The sequence below is a fragment of the Portunus trituberculatus genome, chromosome 10, assembly GCF_017591435.1.
Source record: "Portunus trituberculatus isolate SZX2019 chromosome 10, ASM1759143v1, whole genome shotgun sequence".
Taxonomy (NCBI): Eukaryota; Metazoa; Arthropoda; class Malacostraca; order Decapoda; family Portunidae; genus Portunus; species Portunus trituberculatus.
The window spans coordinates 3949083-3972535 of record NC_059264.1 but is presented as its reverse complement, the minus strand read 5'-3'; the positions used below and the strand labels follow the sequence as shown (position 1 = coordinate 3972535).

General features: G+C 38.2%; 1 protein-coding gene across 9 annotated transcripts in view; it reads left to right on the top strand.

Annotated features, from left to right (window-relative positions):
• The first annotated feature begins 1067 nt into the window (after nucleotides 1–1067).
• Nucleotides 1068–23453, top strand: part of LOC123501942 (GATOR complex protein Iml1-like) — a 48997-nt gene continuing 26611 nt past the window's right edge. For 6 of the 9 annotated variants that reach the window (XR_006673740.1, XR_006673739.1, XM_045251039.1 and 3 more), the window contains exons 1-17: nucleotides 1119–1408; nucleotides 1662–1875; nucleotides 2635–2778; nucleotides 2909–3078; nucleotides 3756–3881; nucleotides 4915–5055; nucleotides 6073–6215; nucleotides 7102–7289; nucleotides 8086–8282; nucleotides 9476–9765; nucleotides 10722–10863; nucleotides 11497–11629; nucleotides 11995–12101; nucleotides 12585–12711; nucleotides 13216–13482; nucleotides 14159–14230; nucleotides 14992–15153. Coding sequence is in view for 7 of the 9 variants with exons in the window: in XM_045251039.1 (XP_045106974.1) it covers nucleotides 1833–1875; nucleotides 2635–2778; nucleotides 2909–3078; nucleotides 3756–3881; nucleotides 4915–5055; nucleotides 6073–6215; nucleotides 7102–7289; nucleotides 8086–8282; nucleotides 9476–9765; nucleotides 10722–10863; nucleotides 11497–11629; nucleotides 11995–12101; nucleotides 12585–12711; nucleotides 13216–13482; nucleotides 14159–14230; nucleotides 14992–15153 (2452 nt within the window). In the remaining 2 variants the exon portion in view is untranslated. The other 3 variants (XM_045251040.1, XM_045251043.1, XM_045251042.1) reach the window with 3 other exon arrangements.

Below are 23453 nucleotides of genomic sequence, written 5' to 3'. Positions count from 1 at the left end.
AGGAGGGAGGGGGGAGAATGGAGGAGGGCGATGAAAGCCGGTACGTGGGTCTACTCGTCATATTTAACGTAATATTAAAGGTTTCCAAGGTGTCAGCGAGTTTCTAGACGCAGAAGTGTGCTAATAGTGGTGGCAGGGATGTGAGGATTATAAAGGAAGGAAGAGGAAAGACGGTGTGTGGCTCTCTTCGTCTTATTTAGCGTTATATACAAGCTTTTGAAGGCATCTGCCAGTGTTTCTAGATGCAGATGTGTGTTAGTAGTTGTAGCAGGAGTGGAAAGAGGAGAAAAAAAAAAGAAAGGAGGAAATAGAGGAGGGGGGAAAAGGCGCGGTGTCAGGCTCTCTTCATCATAATTAGCGTAATGCATGTGCAAGGTTTACAAGGTGTATGCGATTGTTTCTAGACGAAGATGTATTCTATTAGTGTGACTGTGAGAAGGAGGAACAATGGAGAAATAGAGGAAGAAGAGGATTGGAAAAACGATGAAGGAAACAAGAAAATGTTAAAAATGCAACGTTCACCTTAATTTTCCAGTGTTTTTTCAGGTATTTTGTGGTGTGTAGATTATATAGTAGTAGTAGAAGAAGGAAGAGGAGGCAATGGAATTATGAAGGAGACTAGTAGTACGGTAATAGTAATAGAATAATGTTGAAGGAGTAAAGAGGAGGAGGAGGGATGCAGAAATAGAGAGGGAGAAAATAATGCGTGTTTTATTTTATTGGTATAAATTTGTATGTTTTGTGTGTGTGTGTGTGATATACTGCTTGAACGTGGTTGAGAGAGAGAGAAAGAGAGGTGAAGGGAGAATGAGAACCCTGTTATGGGGATAGGGAAAGGGAACGCGTCAGATGCAGCTCTAACTAAAACAGCTGCCGTGGGAGGAAAAAAAAAAAAAAAAAAAAGAAGGATGGTCGTCTCATTTGCCTTGTGGCAGGAGATGCATTTCTCCGTCGGATGGGGTGAGCTACACACGCTGCACCTGATAATTCAAATACAAAAGCATTACAAAAAGGTGAGGATTAATGCCGAGCCACCTGTAGCATCAAGACCTAAGATCAATCGAGTCACTTCGGAAAGTAAACATTGGGAGTCGCTGCCGCTGAGGGTGAGAGGGTGGGGTAGCTGTGTCTTGATCCTAATTCACCATGTTTCTCAGTAACAATATAATAGTTTTACCGCAGACTTAACCAGTGCAGTAACAGTATTGATATAGATAATCCCCAATCTTTAAAATTTTCCCAGGAGCAAAGACAACGCGGGGAAATAGTGTTTTTGATTCCCAGAGGAGAGAAGCATCTGTGGTGGCACCGTGGCAGGGACACTGGGTTGTTATCGGTGATGGTGCTGGAGCGTGCATCGTAGAGCCCTTGTGTCGGTGTAAAAGTAACGCTTCACTGTTTATTTCGAGTAAGTGACTATTTGTTTCTGGGCAAATAAAAAAAAAAAAAAAAACATTATCTACTCGACCAGAATTAATCTAAGACTAATGTCGCAGCTGATATGTACTGCAGTGCCTCAACAAGCTAACCCTAAACCTTCATTGTGTATATTGTGATTTGAGAAAACATCAAATATTTGCCCAGAATTCAAGAGTCAAAGTATAACAAGGCAATTTTCAGAAACACCCTCCCCTCTCCCTTACCCAACATTGTTCCAGCAGACCTTGAGAGTGTTGCCGTGGATCAGAACAGGACAGCACAGGGGGTAGGCAGTGGTGGTCCAGGCAGTGATGGAAGGAGAAGAGATGTAATCTTGCCTCACTGCACCACACTATTTGCCGCACACCACACTGACATGAGTTAGCACTCCATGTCACACCACAACTGCCGCCATGAACAAGCTGAAGCTGCAGAGTCACCAGAAGAACTACAGGGGTTGGTGTTGAAAGGAATTGTTGATACTGAAATAGTTTTAGTGTGTTCAGGTTAGGTTGGCTTCAGATTATTCTTTCTTTCCATTATTTTCATTTTTCAGTCTTTCAGCTAAATTATAATGCTTAGTCAATATTCACCTAAGTGTTAGATTAGGTTAAGCTTAGATTATTTTCTCATATCTTTGCTTTCTTATTTTGTTTGATTGATTGATTTATTTTTTATTCATTCATTTATTTATTTATTTATTTATTCATTTATTTATTTTATTTTTTTTGTCTCACCAGAAGAGTCTGTACTCACACAAGGAATATTTTAGGTTAAGAAAAGATAGCGTAACCTAACTCCCCACTACCCAACAGAGAACCTAATTTAACTTACCATTACCTGGTGGAGGAGAATCTAATCTAACCTAACCTAAGAAAGTCCTCACCTGCTTCTGTATTTCTATCTTCCTACGACTTCATTTCTTTTAAGAAGGACGTTTCAAGACATTGGTCCCAGATTTATGGCTAACTCTACTAACCTTTTAGAGAACTAGCAATCAAGTGGGCCGTTATTGTTATATTTTTTGTTGCCCTTGGCCATCTTCCCCTCTTCCATAAAAAAAAAAAACTGACTGAGGAGGACCCAATCTAACCTAACTTAACTTATCACAACCCAGCAGAGGAGGACCTAACCTAAACTTATCTGACCTAACCCACCATTATCCAACAAAGGAAGATCTGAACTAAATTAACTTAACTCACCACCACCCGACAGAGGAGGACCTGCTGGTGAATGTGAAGGATCTAGGGCCAGAGGTGAAGGCAGGTGATGTCATTGAGATCTACCACCCTGAAGATGATCTGCCTCGCCTTCTCCTCAAGATTCCCTCCACCCTCGAGGACATCAACCTCCAGAAGGGTAATGGAGCTTTGGTGTCTTTTTGTTGGTATTAAATATTCGTTGGTAGAATTAACACTGCCCTCCATTTGCAAACTGAAACAATAAAAAAAACACTGATAGATAAAACACACACTCCTCTTCCCCACAGACACCATTAGCATCGAGCAGAGCATTGCTGCCACCTTCCAACTGCGGAACTACAAAGATGTCATCGTGAACACCGTGGAGCCCAAGGCGGTAGCGCTGGAGTTGGTGGAGCTGACATTCAAGGACCAGTACCTCGGCCGCTCAGACATGTGGAGGCTTAAGATGCACATGGTGGGTGGAGGGTGAAGGGTAGGAGTCCCAGGAAAAGGGATAGATAAATAGTTTATTGACCAGAGTTTATCGCTTAATTAAATATTATATTAAAATTACGTATTATAATGACATGAAATACCCAATAATTTCAGTACAAAAAAGACAAATATACAAGAACAGCTGCTGTCCATATTTAAAACTGAGTTCTGGATCACAAACATTACAAAAAATTAGTTGAGACATAACAAATAAATCAAATAAACTGGAGGAGACTCGGTAGATGATGCCAAGCCTCACTCCAGGGAAGCAATGAATGGTGAGTATGGATATGAATGGGATAAGAGTAACGGAGAAAGGTTTAATGGAAAGAAACACCTGAATGAGACTGGATAATTCTTGGGAAATGGCTTGAGAAGAGGAGTGGTGGTGTTTGTGGTAGGATGAGGTGGTGGTCGGTGGATGTTCTGGATAGTGTCTGTGGTGTGGTAGGAGGAGGAAGTGGTAATGGTGATGGTGCTTTGGTTAGTATGTGTGGTACTTTCGATGGGGCTTTGTTGATGGTGTGTGTCTGATTGTACGTGTGTAAATCTAGATGTGCACAGTCTAATCTAACGTGTGTGTGTCTGTGTGTCTGTGTGTTAACTTGTGTGTGTATGAATTGAGGTGCATTCAATCTGACATCATTTGGTCTACAGGTGAACTCAGTGGTGTACCTCAACAAGAAGATTGAGTTCTGTTCTGGCAGCATCCGCACACAGGTATACGAGATGTGGGCCCAGGGTGGCAAGGTGGCCTGTGGAGTGGTCACGGAGAACACGAAAGTAAGGGCGATTGCATTTCTCCGTATTATCATCTCTTCCGCCTTTCTTTATCTTGATCCATGTTGTCTTATCTTTCTCCCTTCCACTTTATCTGTTTATTTTTTTCTTTATTCTCCGTTCCCTTCCTCTCTTGTTCTTTTCTGTCAGTCCCTCTTGTCTGTGGCAGCTGCTGGGTATAGTTGGTTTGGGGAATGTTGGCAGTTATGGGGCTTAGTTAATGTGTGTGTGTGTGTGTATGTGTTATTCACCACAGTCATCTGCTGGTCACTCAGCCAGCTTTTCCCCTACAGAGAGAGCTCAGAGCTCGTAGTGACCGATCATCAGGTAGGACTGAGACCACACCACACTCCACACACCGGGAAAGCGAGGCCACAATCCCTTGAGTTACATCCCGTACCTATTTACTTCTAGGTGAACAGGGGCTACACATTAAGAGGCTTGCCCATTTGCCTCGCCACTTTCCGGGATTCGAACCCGGACCCTCTCAATTGTGAGTTGAGCATGCTAACCACTACACTACGCGGTGTGTGTGTATATTCATGAGATGTTACTTTTCATACGTGGATTTTAAAGTAAAGGTTGTATTATAGATTGTATATAATATGCCTTGATCTAACTCTGTTTGCGTGTGCATATGTAAAATTGTAGTAGTTATATTATTAGTTATGTATTGTATTCTTGGTTTAAGGTAAATTTTTGTGTTATCTTTTCACTGTTTGGTTTGATCTTACTTTTATGTGTGTGTATGAGTATATTTATAAAGTTATGTTAATAGTAACAACATATAAGATTGAAGTTAAAATTGTGTTATGTTTTCCTCATTTCTGTTTTGATCTAACTGTGTGTGTGTATGTATGTAAAGATGTATGTATGGATTTGGCTTAAACATCACAATACACACAACACACACGATATCAACACACAACACATAAACTAGGTAAATACTTCCCACCATCCAGTTTTTATCCACTCCTTACAACTCACTCACCTAACCTCACCAATCACCCTAAGACTGCTCACTCCCGTCCCGCAGGTGGTGTATCGTTCCTCCACCAGCATGGTCTATCTCTTCATCCAAATGAGCTCCGAGATGTGGGACTTTGACCTCTATGGCGACCTGTACTTTGAGAAGGCTGTCAGTGGGTTTCTGTCCGAGCTCTTTGCCAAGTGGAAGGTAAAGACACAAACAAAATGATAGGGAAAGGTGTTGTGTGTTGGGTATGGTGGGTATTCAGAGATACAGGATGTTAACTCTTATAAGGAGCTCTACTCTCATAAGGCTACTAGTGTTTTATTTTTTTCATTTATTTATTTATTTATTTTTATTATTTTTTTTTCAGAGGTCTTTGCAGAATCAGTCAGACCAGCTAAGGAAATAAACCAGATTGGGTATGATGGATGTTCAGAGATGTGGGATGTTAATTCTTATAAGGAGCTGTATTTTCCTAAGGCTAACAGTGTTTTTTTTCTTTTGATTTTTTCTGAGGTCTTTGCAGAATGGAAGGAGGGTCAGTCAGTCAGACCAGATGGGGTATGATGGGTATTCAGAGATGTGGGATGTTAACTCTTATGAGGAGCTGGACTTTCATAAGGCTGCCTGTGTTTTTTCTTTTTATTGATTTTTTTTCAGAGGTCTTTGCAGAATGAAGGGTCAATCAGTTAGTCAGACCAACTTGGGAAATAAACACCAGATTTAGTAAGTTATTCAAGTCAGTCAATGGAACTTCAATTCAATCAGTTAAAAACAGACTAATCAATCATTCAGAAAGATAGAAAAGAGAAGGGAGGCAGTTTAAGATAAGGGAATATAATAAGGATGTGTATAAATAGGTAAAGAAGAGGAAGAGGAGGGGTAATCAGTCAGTCAGTAAAATAGGAAGACAGGAAAGAGAAGAAAAAGAAGGGAAGTAGTTTAAGATGAGAGAATAATGTTTACGAAGGATGTAGACAAGAGGAGGAGGAGTAACAACATAATTAATGGTACAGATAAGAATAGAAGAAGGAAGCAAAGACAGAAGAGGAGAGAGGAAAACAGTGAATAAAGGAGGAACAGGAAGGTGATAAACAATGGGCAGGATTTGATTGACTGCTTGAGATTATTTTACTTTTAACATTACACATAGTCCCAGTCAGATAAACCAGACCATCCTTCAGGCAGTCTTTCAGTGAGTTGGTCTTGGTTTGCCCACAGAAGGAGAGCAGCAACCATGACGTGACCATTGTACTGTTCTCCCGCACCTACTACAAGGCCACCAGCATTGACGAGTTCCCCACCTACATGAGGGAGTGCCTGCAGGAGGACTACCGTGGAAGGTTCTATGAGGACTTCTACAGGTGGGTTATGGCTCAAGGTTTGGTGTATGTTGGATTAGGTTAAGCTAGGTTTGAATATATGAGATTAGTTTAGGTTAGATTGACGTACGTTATTATTATTGTAGTTATTGTTATTATTATTATTATTATTATTATTATTATTGTTATTATTATTATTATTATTATTATTATTATTGAAAACTACCAAAGCTAGATACAAGTTAAAACACACAAAATATCAAAAGGTATTGGAGAGAAGCAAAGGCAATGAGTAGGTAAGAAACTGGCAAGATAGAAAGCCAAAATAAAGAAGAAAATTGTTGTTTCAAAAAAGACATTGACACAAGACTTAAATGTAGAATTGTCTACAGAAAATTGTGTTGATGTAGGTCAAGTTAGATTAGGTGAAATTGAATGGATGTAGGTTGGGATAGAAAAAGTAAAAATTAGGTTTGTTTAGGTTAGGTAAGATTAGGTTGATGTAGGTTTGGTTAGGTCAAGTAAGGTTCTGCTAATGTAGGTTAGGTAAGGGTATGGTAGGTTACATAATTCAGTATCATCACCATCACCCTGCATAATCTATACCCTTCCTCACACCCTATCTATCTCAACAGAATGGAGTTAGGTTAGGTAAGTTGAGATGAGGTTAGAATAAGCTGGTATATCACTATCACCTGTACAAGTAACACCCAGTATCCTATCAAACTGGACAGGATGAGGTTAGGTTAAGTTAGGATTGGACACCATTATCACTACCATTTGATTAGGTTAGCATAGGTTAGGACAGGATGGGATGGGGTTAGGTTAGGTTAGGATAGAACATTATGACTACTGTTAGGTTAGGTTAGGACATCAGTATCACTACCACGCTTTATAGCCAACACATCACCGTATTGGATCCCAACAGGGTGGCAGTGCAGAATGAGCGCTACGATGACTGGTCTGCCACCCTGACACTGCTGCGCCGCATGTTCAACAGTTACCTGCCCAGCGTCCTGCAGCACCACCACCAGCCTGGCGTCACGGTGCCCGAGGCTGTCAACTCCTCAGCCTCGCAAGGGAACTTTCTCGAGGTGCTCAATATTTCACTCAATGGTAAGGTGGTGGTGGTGGTGGTGGTGGTGAAGTTTGTGTGTGTTAGTGTGTCATGTTTTTTTTGTAATTATTGTTGTTGTTGTTCTTTCTTGAGGTTCAATATTTCACTCGATGGTAAGGTGGTGATGGTGGTTGTGGTGGTGGTGGTGGTGGTGGTGTGTGTGTTGGTGTGTGATATTGTGGTTGTTTCTGTGATGTTTTTGTAGATGTTGTTTCTCAAGGTGCTTAGTATTTCTCTCAGTGGTAAGGTGGTGGTGGTGGTGGTGAGGATGAGTTTTGTTTGTGTTAGTGTGTTATTTTGTTGTTGTTGTTGTTGTTGTTGTTGTTACTTGCCTTCTGATTTTTTTGTAGTGATAACAGTATATGGTGGTGATGGTAGTGGTGAGGTTTGGTGTGTGTGTGTGTGTGTGTGTGTGTTATTGTTTTTCTTACTTGCCTATTTATTGATTTTTTTGTGTTGATAACAGTATATGATGGCAGTTTTGTTTTGTTTGGTGCTCAAGTTTGTTTTTGTGTGTATTATTAGTTCCATTTTTATTATTATTACTGTTAACATTATTATTATTATTGTTATTTATATTTTGTATGCAAATTGAAATACTAATTCTCTCTCTCTCTCTCTCTCTCTCTCTCTCTCTCTCTCTCTCTCTCTCTCTCTCCTTCTTCTTCTTCTTCTTCTTCTTCTTCTTCTTCTTCTTCTTCTTCTTCTTCTTCTTCTTCTTCTTCTTCTTCTTCTTCTTCTTCTTCTTCCTTCCTTCCTTCCTTCCTTCCTTCCTTCCTTCCTGTCCCTCGGCAGTGTTTGAGAAGCACTATCTGGACCGGAGTTTTGACCGCACTGGACAGGTGTCGGTGGTGGTGACGCCGGGAGTGGGGGTGTTTGAAGTGGACCGCGAGCTCACCAACATCACCAAGCAGCGCATCATTGACAACGGCGTGGGCTCAGACCTGGTGTGTGTCGGGGAGCAGCCTCTCCATGCTGTGCCACTGCTCAAGGTAAGGAGGTGATGGATGTGTTGAATAGTGATGAAGATTTTGTTTTTAGAAAGGTATGTGTGTTTTTTGTGGGGAAATACTGGTGATGTTTAAATTTTCCTTAGCTTATTCACTGCTATTTGATACGTGTCTAATTATTTAGTAACCACTTAAGGTAAACAGGCGCTACATGAGTTGAATAGTGATCAAGGTTTTGTTTTAGAAAGGTATGTGTTTTTTGTGGGGAAATACTGGTGATGTTTAAATTTTTCTTAGCTTTTTCACAGCTATTTGATACGTGTCTAGTTAATCGGTAACCACTCAAGGTAAACAGGTGATAGGTGGATAGAATAGTGAGCAAGGTTTTGATACTAGAAAGATATGTCTATTCTCTCTTTTATGGGGAAATAATTATGTCGAGCTTTCCTTATTCATTGTTATTTGTACATCTTTCCTTAACCTCTTCAATACCATGATGCTTTTTTCATATTAATTCTGCTTACTATGTAGCAATTTTAGACAGCTTCAGAAACATGTGGAAATAATGAAGACTGTAGACATTAATCTTCTGAACTCCATAGACAGTTCAGAATGTAAATCAAATCATCTAATCATACATAAAACTCAAGGTAAAAAAACATCCCAGTACTGAAGTAGTTAATCAGTAACTGTACAAGGTAACCAGGTGGTAGATGGGTAGAATATTGGCCAAGTCTTGATAGCAGGAAAGAGAATGACTAGAATAAAAGTCTGAGGAGTTGTAGGCACAGAAAACAAAATGATCTAGCAGTAAAAGTCTTGATAACAGAAAAGGGAATGAGTAGAATAAGAATGGAGCAAAACATTAGACATGACCTGAACTCATTTAAAAGGAAGGAGATTTCAAGACATTTATCCCATTCTTTTGGCCAGCTCTTGGATCTGCTTGGGGACTGCAACTAACTGGGCCCTTTTTGTTTAATTGTTTTTGTTGCTCTTGGCCAGATTTCCCCTCTTACATAAAAAAAAAAGTTAATTGACATGCTCTGTGAATAGATGTAAAGCCTCACTCACTCATTCATTCATTCATTCATTCATTCATTCATTCATTCATTCACTCACTCACTCACTCACTCACTCACTACCAGTATCACTACCTCTACTACTACTACTACTACTACTACTACTACTACTACTACTACTACTACTACTACTACTACTACTACTACCCACAGTTCCACAACAAGAAGGGTGGAGTGAATGCAGATGACTACAGCATGCCACACACCTGGATCAACCTCAGCTTCTACTCATCCAAGAAAAAAATTGGCTATGGCACTTTCATCCCCCGCATTAAGCTACCACCAGAGAAGCCCAAGACATCAAAGAGGGAACGGCCGGACTGCCTCGCCTCGGCCCCCTGTATGAAGCCGGCCCTGCAAGACACAGCACTGCCCAACTCCATCTTTGATTATGACTCCTATGATGCCCAGGTGTTCAAGTTGCCAAGTAGCCACAACAATAAGTGAGTGCTGGTGAGGAGGGATGGTTTGGTAAGGTTAGGCTGCTGGTTTGGTTGGGTCAGGGTAGGTTAGGTTTGAGTGTTGGTTTGATGATGGAGGTTTGGGTACAGTTTTTGGTTTGATTGGGTTAGGGTAGGTTAGGTTAGGTTAAAGTGCTGATTGGGTTTGGTTAGGACACAGTTTTGGTTGGTTAGGTTTGGGTAGGCTAAGTTAGAGTACTGGTTTGATTATGTCAGGTACAGTTTTGGCTGGGTTTAGTTAAGGTACACTTTGTTTAGTTTGGTTAGAGTACAGTTCTGGTTTGGTTAAGTGTGATTAGGATACAGGTTTGGTTAGCTTTGGATTGTTTTGTTTGTTGGGTTATGTTTAGTAGTGTGTTTTTGTTTGTGAGTGGTGGTTTTATTAGGTTAGGTTAGTTAGGCTAGAATTTGTGTAGTGGTGTGTTTGTTTCATCCTTTGATAGATTGGGTAGTCTCCAGTAACTATATATTTACATGCAATTGATTGAAGATTGTGTTCTTTATAGATCATTAGTAAATTTTGATCTTTGAATTGTCTTAGTATTATACTTCAAATGTTTGTTTATATATATATATATATATATATATATATATATATATATATATATATATATATATATATATATATATATATATATATATATATATATATATATATATATATATATATATATATATATATATATATATATATATATATATATATATATATGCGAATGTGAATTTTGTAGATTGGAACAAAGGATAAAATGGTTTTATTCACAACTTCTACAAATTCACAGGAAAAAAATGTGAAATGAGATTGCCTTTTATCAACTACTAAGTAACTTTAAGAAATGGTAAAGATAAACAAAGATAGTTAAGTTTATTTCAAACACTCTTGAACCTCACCAAGTGCACAGCTGGTGACTTCTAAGCTGCCTTTGCTTTGTTCACAGGGCATACCGCAGCCTGCAGCGCCCCACCACCAGGAAGAAGGCACCACAGGGCCACCCACCCTCCTCCTCCGTGCAGCCTATCACCCGTGTCACCCTGCACCGCAAACTGTCTGACCCTGATCTGTACAGTGGAGTGGAGCAGGTGTGTGTGTGCATGTGTGTAGGTGTGGTGAATGAGAATGGTTGTGAAGGTGTATGGAGGTGTGGTGAGTGAAAAGGGATTATGAAGGTGTGTGTAGGTGTGGAGATATGGTGAGTGAGAAGGGCTGTGAAGTTGTGTAGAGGTATGGAAGTGTGGTGTATGAAAAAGATATGAAGGTGTGTGTAGGTGTGTTGGTGTGGTGAGTGAGAAACTTACAAAGGTGTTTGTTGGTGTGGTGAATGAAGAGTTATAAAAATTTAAACAAAACCAACCTTCTTACACACACATTGACAAAAACTCACACCAAAAACTCACACTAAAGACTCACACCTCACAACTTCCCTCACACACACACACACACACACACACACACACACACACACACACACACACACACACACACACACACACACACACACACACACACACACACACACACATACATATATATATATATATATATATATATATATATATATATATATATATATATATATATATATATATATATATATATGATATAAACAAGCAACTAACTTTCACACTCACACATTGACAAAGACTCACAGCAAAGACTCACGCCACCCAACATGAACTAAATGAAAGAGCAGCATCTGTCACACCACCCCACAGATCTCCACCTCCCTAGTGCCCATGGGGAGTGGTGTGGGGTCGGTGATTGACAAGTCCCCGGCCATCAACATCCCAGCACGCATCACGGAAAACAAGATGTACTCGCAGTCCTTTGGCGCTCTCAATGTGGAAGGTGTGTGGGTGATTTTATTTCTTGTTTTTACTATTATTTCTTATTTACTTATCTATTTATTCATCATTTATTTGTTTATTTCACTTATTTTTGCATAGCCAGTGCCTCATATTAAAAAAGGTGCAATTGAAGATAAGTGTGATAAAAGAGGAAGAGAATTATGCAAGAGGAACAATATTGTGATGGAAGGAGAGGGAGAGGAGCTGGGAGAGTGGAATGAGTGAGAACAGGGAGTGTGAAGGGATGTGAACTAATGGAGAGGAACAGAGGGAAGGGATGTAAAATTAAGGAGAAAAGGGAGGGGCTGTGAAGGGATGTAGAATAACCCCACTAACTCTCTCTCTCTCTCTCTCTCTCTCTGGCAGGAGTGCAGCGTCCCTGCACACAGGCGCTGTACGAGGGAGATGAGACGTCCCCCTCACACTCTAAGGTGGGGTCAAGCAACGGTGCCTCACCCTGCGAGAGGACACAGGTGAGGGGCAGCAAGGTTGTTTGGGCTGACAGGGCTGACACAGGTGAGAGTTGGCAGGGGTGAGGTAAAGCAGGGATGGCAGGGCTGGTGTGGTGTGCTCAGCTAGTCTCTGGAGATGAAAACTCTTGTAATAAATCTTCAAACTCAAATGTCACCTTCCACAAACCTTGACAGAAACACAAATCTGCTAATGTCTCAAAATTTGTTGCTTTTTCGAATGCACATGTTGATAATTTTGATCCGTTTCAGCTTTTATGCAGGTTATTAAGTGAGGATTTTGGTAAGTGTCTTGGAAGAAAAAAATACATGAAATTATGATGTTTAGGCTGGCATTTTAAGTATTAATCGAGGGTAGGTGTAAAACTTACACTCATCCACAACATTCACATATTACCTTGCCTCGGCCCAACATTAGGGGAGCAAAGTGACTCCCAGCACCAAGGACCATCACCACACATCACTGACTCGTCTTGTCACCCACAGCTCACCAAGAACAAGCCGGTCAGCACACACCGGCCCGGGAGGTCACTCATCAACCCCTTTGACCCATCCCACATGACCATCAAGCTCACCTCAAACAGAAGGAGATGGATTCATATATTTCCCAAAGGTGAGAGAGAGAGAGAGAGAGATATCAACAGCACAACTAATGCTATCTATTGTTACCATGCATGAATTTCTCCAGCCTCCCTTTGACTATGTTCTTAATTAGTTTGTTCTCATTTCTTATCATGTTTATTTTAAGCTTTTTTTTTATTATCATTGTGCATAAACCAGCAGGGTGTCAAGACTGTTTCAATTCGTAACGCTTTTTGTTGACCAATCTTTTCTTGTCATCTTCGGCTTCTAAACCTTTCTATAAACCAGTCTTATATTTGTCACTACTCTTTTGATTTTTTACCCTTTTTTTTTTTAATGAGCTGCCTTTATTTATCAGTTTCTTACTTCTTTTGTGAACCAGTCTGTACTTGTTATTCTCAGATATAATTGCTAATCCTTTTTGTGAACCCATCCTTGTCACACTTTTGTTTCATGCCATTTATGTGAACCAATCTTTATTTACCTTTTATTGACGAGGCTTAGTATTGAAGCAACTTCTACTTGTCACCTGCAGACCAGACCGGTGTCTTGATCCAGCAGCATCACTACCAGGTGAGCAGCCGGGCTAGAGGCAACAATTCCTCCTCCTCACCGCTGCCAACACCTGACGGGGACACCACTTACCTCACACACCTCCACCACCACCACCACTTTGCCTCCACACCCACCAAGAATGGCCCAGCTTCTCCCAGTGCTGAGTTTAGGATGTACAACGGCTCAGGCATGGTGGAGGTGAATGGTATGCGTCCCCGGAACCTCAACACTCAGCACAGTCAGGAGAGTGAGTGTTCGGTCTTTTATTAACCTTGAGTACCATGATGCATTTTAATATTCATTTTACTTACTATTTGATGATTTTATACAGCTTCAGAAATATATTAGGGATTAGAATAGTAAAGACTGAACATTAATCTTTTAACTTCCGTAGACTCTTTCTAATACAAATAAAAATGTCTAATTATACCCAAAAATCAAGGTAAAAAGATGTCTCAGTATTGAAAGGGTTAAGTCCATTTAGGTGATACAGGTCAAGTAAAGCCATTTTTTGTTATCCACGGTGGTTCAGGTAACAGACACACCATTGGATAGAGAAGATCAGTGGGAAATGAGTGTCCCTCCCCTTAAGAATACCTCAGTACCCCCAATAATCATGTTTAAGTGAAGGAAAATTATGTATATATGATTGCAAACATACTCTAGCTCTATTTCATCTTTCATTTTGAAATTAAGCATATATTATAATTGCATTCTAAATTTTAAGTGTCATATCCCCTGATCACCTATTCATTTTTACCACCACAACTTTCCTAACTTGAAAAACAGACATGAAATTTGTGAGAATACTGTATACAACCTAACCTACACTAGACCACCTTTGTATATCTCACCACCGGAGGCATGGGTAGTGATATCGGCACCTCAGGGTAACGGCATTCACCTGTGGTCTTTCCCCACAGGTATCAATGGAGTGAGGAGAGAGAGTAGGCCACGCACCACCTCCCAGAACAGTTCCCTCGCTTCTGTGGACAGTAAGATGTGCTGGGGCTATGTAGGGGAGGATTGAAGAGGCTGGGTGAGAGAGAGATGAGAAGTAGGAGGGTCACAGAGAAGGAAAGGAGAAGTAAGAAAGGGAATTATTTGAAACATATTATTCATGATAGTAAAAATAAAGGTTAAGAAAGTTGAAGAGGGAAAGGGGATGGAAAAAGAAAAGTAATGAGAGAAAATGGAGGAAGAGGAGAGGAGGAGGAAGAGATATAGGTATAGATAGAGAAGAAAGATGAGGAATAAAGAGGAATTTCATTACATATAAAAAAAAAGAGGAGAAAGAGTAAGGAAAGAAAACCAGCAAACAAGACTTTGAATAATGAATCAGTACAAACATCAATAAAAGCAGTAACCTAACCTAACCTAACTATAACCATAACATCACCAACACCAGCAATAGCAATAAGAACCATAACATAACCTAACATCATCACAACAACAACAACAATGACAATGAAAAACATAGACTAATATAACACCATCAACAACAGAAACAAGAGCAAGAACCATAACATCACCACCACCACCACCACCACCACACCACCACCATCATCATCATCATCATCATCATCATCATCATCATCATCATCATCATCATTATTGCCACCAACAACAACAACCACAACCACCACCACCAACAACAACAACAACAACAACAACAACAACAACGACCATCATAATATCACCACCACCAACAACAACCTAACCTAACCTAACTAGACTAAACCTACCACCCCAACAGTCACTCTGCGCGGTGCTGGCACCCCACAGAAGGCTGGAGGGGCAGGAGTGGGCGGGGGGCTGCGTTTGGTCGGGGGCGTCAACTCTGGCAAGGCTAAGTTCCCCGCCACTCTGATCTGGGGAGCCACGGGAGAGCAGGAGTGGAATGCTGGACTTACTACAGGTAAGATTTATGTTCTTGTTCCTTTTGTGTTTGGTATTTATTTCTCCATACTTTTTATTTTTATGGATTATTTTGTTATCCATTGGGTAGTTTTACTTTGATGATTGAATTTTGTTATATTGATTTTCTACTGGGTGGTCTGATGTTCCTGTTATGTTATTTGGTATTTATTTGTCTATACTTATTTATTTGCTTTTAATTCACATCTGGCTAACTTATCGTAGCCTCCCTTTAACTGACTGGTGATAGAATATTTTGTTAGCTTTATTATCTATCCACCTTTGTGAGGGTGTGGTGTTCCTTATTTAGAATGATGTATATCTTTATATATCTATTTATTTCTTGTATAGATCTGGCTAATTTGACTTATTTGAGCATAAAACCCTTTCAACTGGTAACAATGGTATGGTTTTATCTGAGCTAGAGATGTACCGATGCATCAGTATTGGAATTGGTGGTATCGGCACATTTTTTGGGTATCGGTATCGGTATCGGCTTATTTTATGCCGATACTCCCGATACCTAAAAGGAATTTACTACTTAGTGATATATTCGATATAAGATATTGATGATACCAAATTAATATAATACGGCGTATTAAGTTTCTGTGGTGATTACCGTATGTCATAGAATACTGTTTTTTGTGGTAATAAGCCACAACCTCTAAATTGGACGTGTATGAAACACGTATAGGCTGAACTCCGGCATCCTGTCACACGGTCGGTCATGAGTCACCACGCATTCTCACTGTCTCTCAGTCAGACGCTGCTCCTCCACCCACACAAAAAAAGTTCACACAGGTGAAAAGCTTATGTTTTTGAACTATAATCTAAGAATGTCAAACTTCAGATATTGAGAATCCATCAAAATGATTTGGTATATATATATATATATATATATATATATATATATATATATATATATATATATATATATATATATATATATATATATATATATATATATATTGAAAATTTATAAATATATATATAGGATTTATTGTTATTGTTGGTGGTTACATATACACTTGAATACAATAACACTCTGCCTCAGTTCCACCGCACCATCGTGGCAAGAGTGTTATCCTATATATATATATATCAAGTTCTTATATCTTGCTCAATACCAAAGAGAGATATATAGTGACAGCAGTGATGCTAAGAAAAGGAAAACCATATATACAAGAAAAGAGGACATAATTAAAAGACATGAGAAGGAGGCAGCAGCTATGTGAGGGAGGGAAGAATAAAATATATATATATATATATATATATATATATATATATATATATAATAACATATATATATACACGACATATATATATATATATGTCTGCTGATCCCTATTGCCCTTTCCTATTGCATTTCCTGCCCGCTATATATATATATATATATACTACGCCCCAGCTGTCCGCCTGTGGGTGTCACAACATTCGATATCCTTCTATATATATCTATAACCTGCAGTCCTTTTATATGGCCCTAATCAACAAAAATACAAGCTTGTGTTTCATATTCCTACATAGTTGTAAATAATATAACAATATAATATTTAACTTATGAATGACCATAAACAATATTGGTATAAACTATATATATATATATATATATATATATATATATATATATATATATATATATATGTTTCATATATATAATATATATATATATATATATATATATATATATATATATATATATATATATATATATATATATATATATATATATATATATATATATATATATATATATATATATATATATATATATTAGGCATTTTGCATTATTGTAAATAACAGCATATTCTTATTTGATTTATAATTAACAGTGCTAGTGCTAGCCTTTTCCAAGATATCATACTGGAATAGGTGGAAGCTCGAATTATATATGTATATTAATTTTAATGCAAGTTTAATTTTTGAGTTACTTGTGTTAACCTAAGGATGTAAAAATTCCATAACTAAGAAAGTAACGATTCTGTTTTGTAATCATGTGCATTGTGTATAATTTGTTGCATATTAATTATTTAAGATCATAGCAATACACTAGAAATTTAGAATAAACTAAACTTTTTCTATTTAATTGAAAAGATTAGGTGAAAGCTCATTTTCTGAATTGGTCTACTAATGTCTAATGAATTAATATCAAAGGATGTCAGATTTAATTAAAGAGAAACATACACAACAAAATGAGTTTCTTTTGCTAATATTTTGTGTCTGTTTTACAATTTTAATAATTCTAAAAATATTTTTGATCGCCAAAATATCGTCAATAAAATTAATAATGAAAATGCACAAGACCAAATGGTCGCTAAAGGAGTAAGAAGTAAGAATTTAAAATAACTGACAAGAATCAGAAGACTGAGAAGATATTCATTCCAATTACTGAGTAATTTACCTTTGCAAATGGCTTCAAAAAGCTTCTAGAATTGCTCCTATTTCACAAACGTTCTCAGAAGGACTTACAGCATCCCCCAAAACAAAGCCTCCCATCTGATAACGCTCGCCGTCCACCAACTCATCCTGGTGTCCAGTGCAGTAATCATTATAAGTAGTAGTATTGGTATCGGTGGTATCGGTATCGGTGGTATTGGTATCGACCCAATTAGGTGGTATCGATATTGGAATCGGCCAAACTTTTGGTATTGGTACATCTCTAATCTGAGCAATGTTTTTGTTTCACTCTTCATAAACAAAACTGTACCCCATGTAGTGTATTCATTTACTCATCAACAATTCACCCTCCTCTCAATACTGCCTGTGCTGCATTCCAAAATTTATTGTACAGAGCTGATTACTTGCACAGAAATAATTCAATTTTTCATCTTGTACTCAATCTTTCTTTCTGCTGTCTTTCTGTTGTCTTTTTTCTTGTTCTACAGTCACTTCCATTCTTTGAACTGGAATGAAATTGTGAAATGTATGCTATTCATTGCTAACTTTCTTGTAGATGCTCAGAAGGACTTTACTCATTGCTTCTGGTGGTGCTAATATTTTTGTGTCACAGTGAGAGTTAAACTAGTACCACCTCATTTTTTAAAACTTGAGAATAACCCTTGATATTTTATTTAATCAGTAACTTAATCATTCCTTTTGGTGAATGTGGTTCCTTTCAAAACTACCATTTAAACCATCACCATGACGTTTAATTTGCTCTACTACTCAGCCATTCCTTTTGCTGTTTGTAGTACTTTTCAAAATTATCCTTTAAATGAACTCCATTCCACTAGAGCATAGATTTCTACATCAGTGAATTATTTGATCCCTTTTGTCCTATTTGCAGCAAAGGTTGATGCTTGTATATATATGTTTATCCTTTTCACTAAAACCTCTTACATTCCCCTTGGTAGAGACTGACATCAACCTTACCTGTCATATAAAGCTTTGTGTACGAATGCCGTAGCCTTCTTAGATTTTTCAACCCAGTGACCTCAGTAGGAAATAAAAGAAGCTGCAAAAGACTCAGGAATATTAGCAATAGAATGTCTTGTGTGTAAATTATCTGTCTCACTGTTATGTATAAAATCTTAGTACAGGCAGTGATGTCCCTAAAAGTTAAGACAGTCAGTTCAGAAGTAAATAAACACAAATAGCAATAGAATGTCATGCGTATGAATGATCAGCCTCACTTGTATCTATATGAATTTTAGTATAGGCAGTGACATCTCTAGAAATTAAAGACAGTCAACTCTGAAGGAAATAAACAAAGATGTGATGAACACAAATAGCAATAGGATGTCTTTGTGTATGAATGATCTGCCTTACTCGTATGTATAAAATTTTAGTTTAGGTAGTAACATCCTTAAAAATTAAAGACAGTCAGCTCAGAAGTAAATAAATAAAGAAACAACAGGAATATTGGCTACAGTTTGTACAGGTTTGAATGATTAACCTCACTCGTATCAGTCTTTGTGTTAGTGTTGCAGCATTCTTAGAAATTTAAGACCTACCAGTTCAGTAATAAAGTAAAAGATGGTGCAAGGAACGCTGGATTTTGGCAGTGGGTGTCTGAGAGTGTGAGAGACAGAGTGGAGTGGAGGTTTCTTTGTTTGAGGGAATGAGGTGTCTGGCTAAAGGAGAAGGATAGTTTTAAATTGAAGTAATGAAATGTTCTGTTTGTGTATTTGATGAACTGAAATGTGGAAAATAATTAATATGGGAAGAGTGTGAGAGACAGGGAGTGGAGTGAAGGTTCCTTTGTTTGTTTGAAGGAGTGAGATATCTACCAAAAAAAAAAAATAGTTTTAAATTGAAAGTAATGGAATTTACTGTGTGTGTATGTGATAAACTGAAATGTGAAAGATAATTAGATAATTGGTATGGAAGAGAGAGAGAGAGAGAGATAGGGAGTGGGATGGAAGTTCTTTGTTTGAGGGAGTGAGGTATCTGACAAAAGAAGGATAGTTTTAAATTGAAAGTCATGGATGTACTGTGTGTGTATGTGACAAACTGAATTAAGGAGGACAGTATGGAAGATGAGAGAAACAGAGAGAGAGATTGAGAAAACATAATAGATGAAGAATAATGAAATAAAGTAAAAACCAAACAATACAAGTCAAAATATAACTGAAAGAGAAAGATATATAGAGAGAAAGAGCGCAAGAAAAACCCCAAACCATCCCAACAAATAAGAAAATTAAGCAAACTCAACACTTGACTTCACAATCACAACTCAAATAAATAAATGATAACCCCAGAGTGTAACTGACCAGTGTGCGTGTGTCCTCCAGTCCCTAGAAGCTTCCCCATGCAGCTGCCCCCCACCCCAACTCTAAGCCCCCCCCAACAGCAGCCCGTCCCCTACAGCCTCTCTAAGCCTCGGCCGCCATTCTTTCCTTTACTTCTTTCCACGGCAGCTCCTGAACAGAGGGACGTGGTGCGGACCAGACTAGGTTAGCGACAACTGTTTTTTATTCACATTTTTTTCCCTCGCCTCCACTGTAGTTGGTAGATTCACACCTGAGAGCAACAGTGGCTTGGTGTTTTGTGTGTGTGTGTGTGTGTGTGTGTGTGTGTGTGTGTGTGTGTGTGTGTGTGTGTGTGTTAGAGGTTTGGGTAGATGGAATTAAAATGAGGTGTGTTGCTTTATTTCATGTTCTCTTGTGTTTTTAGTGTGTGGGTGTGTGTGTGTGTCAGGATAGTGTGAAGTGAAGCTTCAAATATTGTCACCTCGAATTGTATAGCTATTATTTTTCTCTGTATTCCCTTCTTTCTTTTTCTTTTTGTTTCTGAAGGAGCTCAAAACCTTGTGTATTTTTTGTGTATTTGTTAAGGAATTGAATTGTACATCAACCAATAAAATCCTGTATATTTCTCTGCCTCATATCTTAGTGTTGTATTTCCCATTGAGTGAAGTGGAAAATCTTGTTAGAATTTCCTTTTACTATCATTACCTTCATTCTTGTGTAAACTCTTAATCATCATCATTGCTCATCAGACAGGTTCTTTGTTATGTTGGGGGACAGATGACTGGTATTGTGAAAATGAAAGCTAGTGATCCTACATGTTGTAAGAAGTTCACCAGGTATTGTGTTGGACAAGGGTTGACCAGTACTGTGTGTAAATGAAAGCTAGTGATTTCTGTGTGGTCTAACAAATCTGAATTGGCGAGTGTGAACATATAATTCGTGGTATGACTGTTTCTGAAGATGTGCTAGCCAAGGGGTGACTGGTGTTGTGTGAAGCTGGAGACTAGTGAGCTTCGTATATGATGTAATAGTAGAATATGCCACCAGAGTGCCTGATGTGTGAGTTCCTGGTAACTCCTCTGTGCATTTGTCACTCCCTTATGTGTGTAGATATGTTACTTTATAAATGTTTCCCTGCACCATTAAGATTTTTTAGTGTAAGTTTAAGTTTTGACAACACTAACGTCATTTTGTTACCTACTCAAATCTTGAACACTAATTTTGATAGCCATGAGTCACTAATTTAGACAATAAACATATTTGTATTGTCAATAATTTAGGCAGTAATTTTGACATATCTTTCTTATTATGTCACAAATTTAGACACTAATTATAATACACCTATTTGTTAAGTCAGTAATGTAGACAATGACATCTTTTTACAAATGCTTTGATTATTTAACTAGAATTTATTTCTTACTATTTTCATTAGGTACAAAATTAGAGAGGTAAGGTCAATTGAAACACACACAATTAGTAACATGTCAGAGTCAGATACAGCTTCAGCTCACAGTCAGGGCTTCACTCTACACTGCTAACTTCTCAAAGGCATTGCATTTCACCTTCAGATCAATTTCTCATGTTTCTGTGATGCTCCAGAGTCGGACATTTACACTAACTTGAATGTTGTGTATTTACTTTTTAACCGAGTGCTTTACGAAGTGATGTGGTGGTTTTAAAGCAGGACAGAAGAAGCAGAGAATACAAGACCACTATACATTTAAGAGTGTGCAGCATTGTGAAATCGTGAAGGAGTGTCTGGTGTCTGTGTGCTTGTGGTTGTGACAACTGTGGCTCGTAAGAGAAAATTATGATAGAAGTATGACAGAATGTGGTTTTAACCTTTCTACTGTCAATCTTTCCTTTTGTTAACATATTGAGGTCTGGAAGAAAGTAATTTGAATACATAGAAAAAGAGATAAGAAAGTCCATGCTACATAATCATTCAAGACTGCTGTACAAAAATGTAAGAAAAAAAAAATTGTTACTAATTACTGGAAAGAAATTGTCAGTGAAGAGATTAATGGTGATTGCAATGACATGATAACTGCACCTTCCTTTTGAGTGTATGGTGACTAATGGTGAAGATGGTAATGTGAGTGAGCAGATAAGAAGCAGTGTTGAGTAAAGGAAGGGGTGAGTGGTGAGTGCAACCCTTAGCAGTGACACAAGGGCAACAACACCATCTGTAACAGTTGTATGGACTGTTAAGTAGTGAAAGTGGCACACAAATCTGGGGTCAAATATTCCTAGGTCAACCTAAGATTTGTTTACCACCTTCACTCAACACCATCTGTTTATAAAACTCTACCTCTTCACGGTGACAGAAGAGGCCAATGGTAAGAAGAAACAAACACTGAAATTAATAAGCCAGTCAAAACTCTACCTCTTTCCAGTGACAGAAGAGTTCACAGTGATAGCAAGAAACAGACACTGAAATTTATAAGCCAGTCAAAACTCTACCTCTCCACAGTGTTAGCAAGAAACAGACACTCAAATCAGTAAGCCAGTCCAAATTCTACCTCTTTCCTGTGACAGAAGAGTTCACAGTGATAGCAAGAACCAAACACTCAAATTAATAACTTACTCATTCACTTAACTCACTCCTAGAATACCAGCACAGGAATTGAAGTGAAGGCTTGTCACCTAGAACCACCTCACCAGTACTCACCACTGTAGCACCTCCTGGTAACTAGAAAGACACATCACCACTCTGGTCACTCATTCCCTTCCATTGGGTCGTTTACATACAGATGAGTTGCAATTTATGAATGTCTGATTTAGAACTTCAGAAATATAAATGTGTGTAATGATTTGGCTCTTTGTTCTTATTAGGATTGGCATTAATGAATTGTCTTGGTATATGGATGTAAAATTGGTACCTATGAATGGAAAATTTTTAAAAGAATATCCTTCTCTCCCCCCAAAAAACAGGAAGAAATGCATTAACTGAAAGAAAATTGGTGTTTGGAATGGTCAGTTTAATTTTTGTTTTGTTTTATGAATAGTTTTAAAGCAATGTGATTCATTTGTAAGTTGCAGTTCTCTCTTTTGGCAACACAGGAGCTGAGAGAAGAAACAAACCACAGCCAACATAACAAACCCAAATTATTGCCTTTTCCTTCTTTAACGAGAGAGACAGTTTGTGGCCTCTTTAGTCCATGCCTCCCCGGCCTTTTTTATTTATTTATTTTTTATTGTGTTTCCCTCCTTTGTACACCATAAAAAATAAGAATAAATAGGTATATAGATAAGCTAACTCAACACTTACTCATCTCAATTCGGTTAGTTTTTTTTTCACCTTGAATTAACTTTAAATTTTTTTTCCACCTTGAATTCACTTTTCCTTTTTTTTTCTCTCTCTTTCTCCCTTGTACGTTAGAAAAGTAAGAATGAATAGGTTAATAGATAAACTAACTCAACACTTTCCTCACCTCAATTAGTAAGCATTTTTTTGTAAACATTTTTGCCTTTGTATGTAGCTCCTTTTGCACTGAAGGGAAATAGATGGGTGAATAAATGAGCTAACCTAACACTTCCCTCACCTGTTATTATGCATTCTTCTTTCCCGGAATTTATTTTTGCCTCCTCTGCACTTGAGAGAAATAAA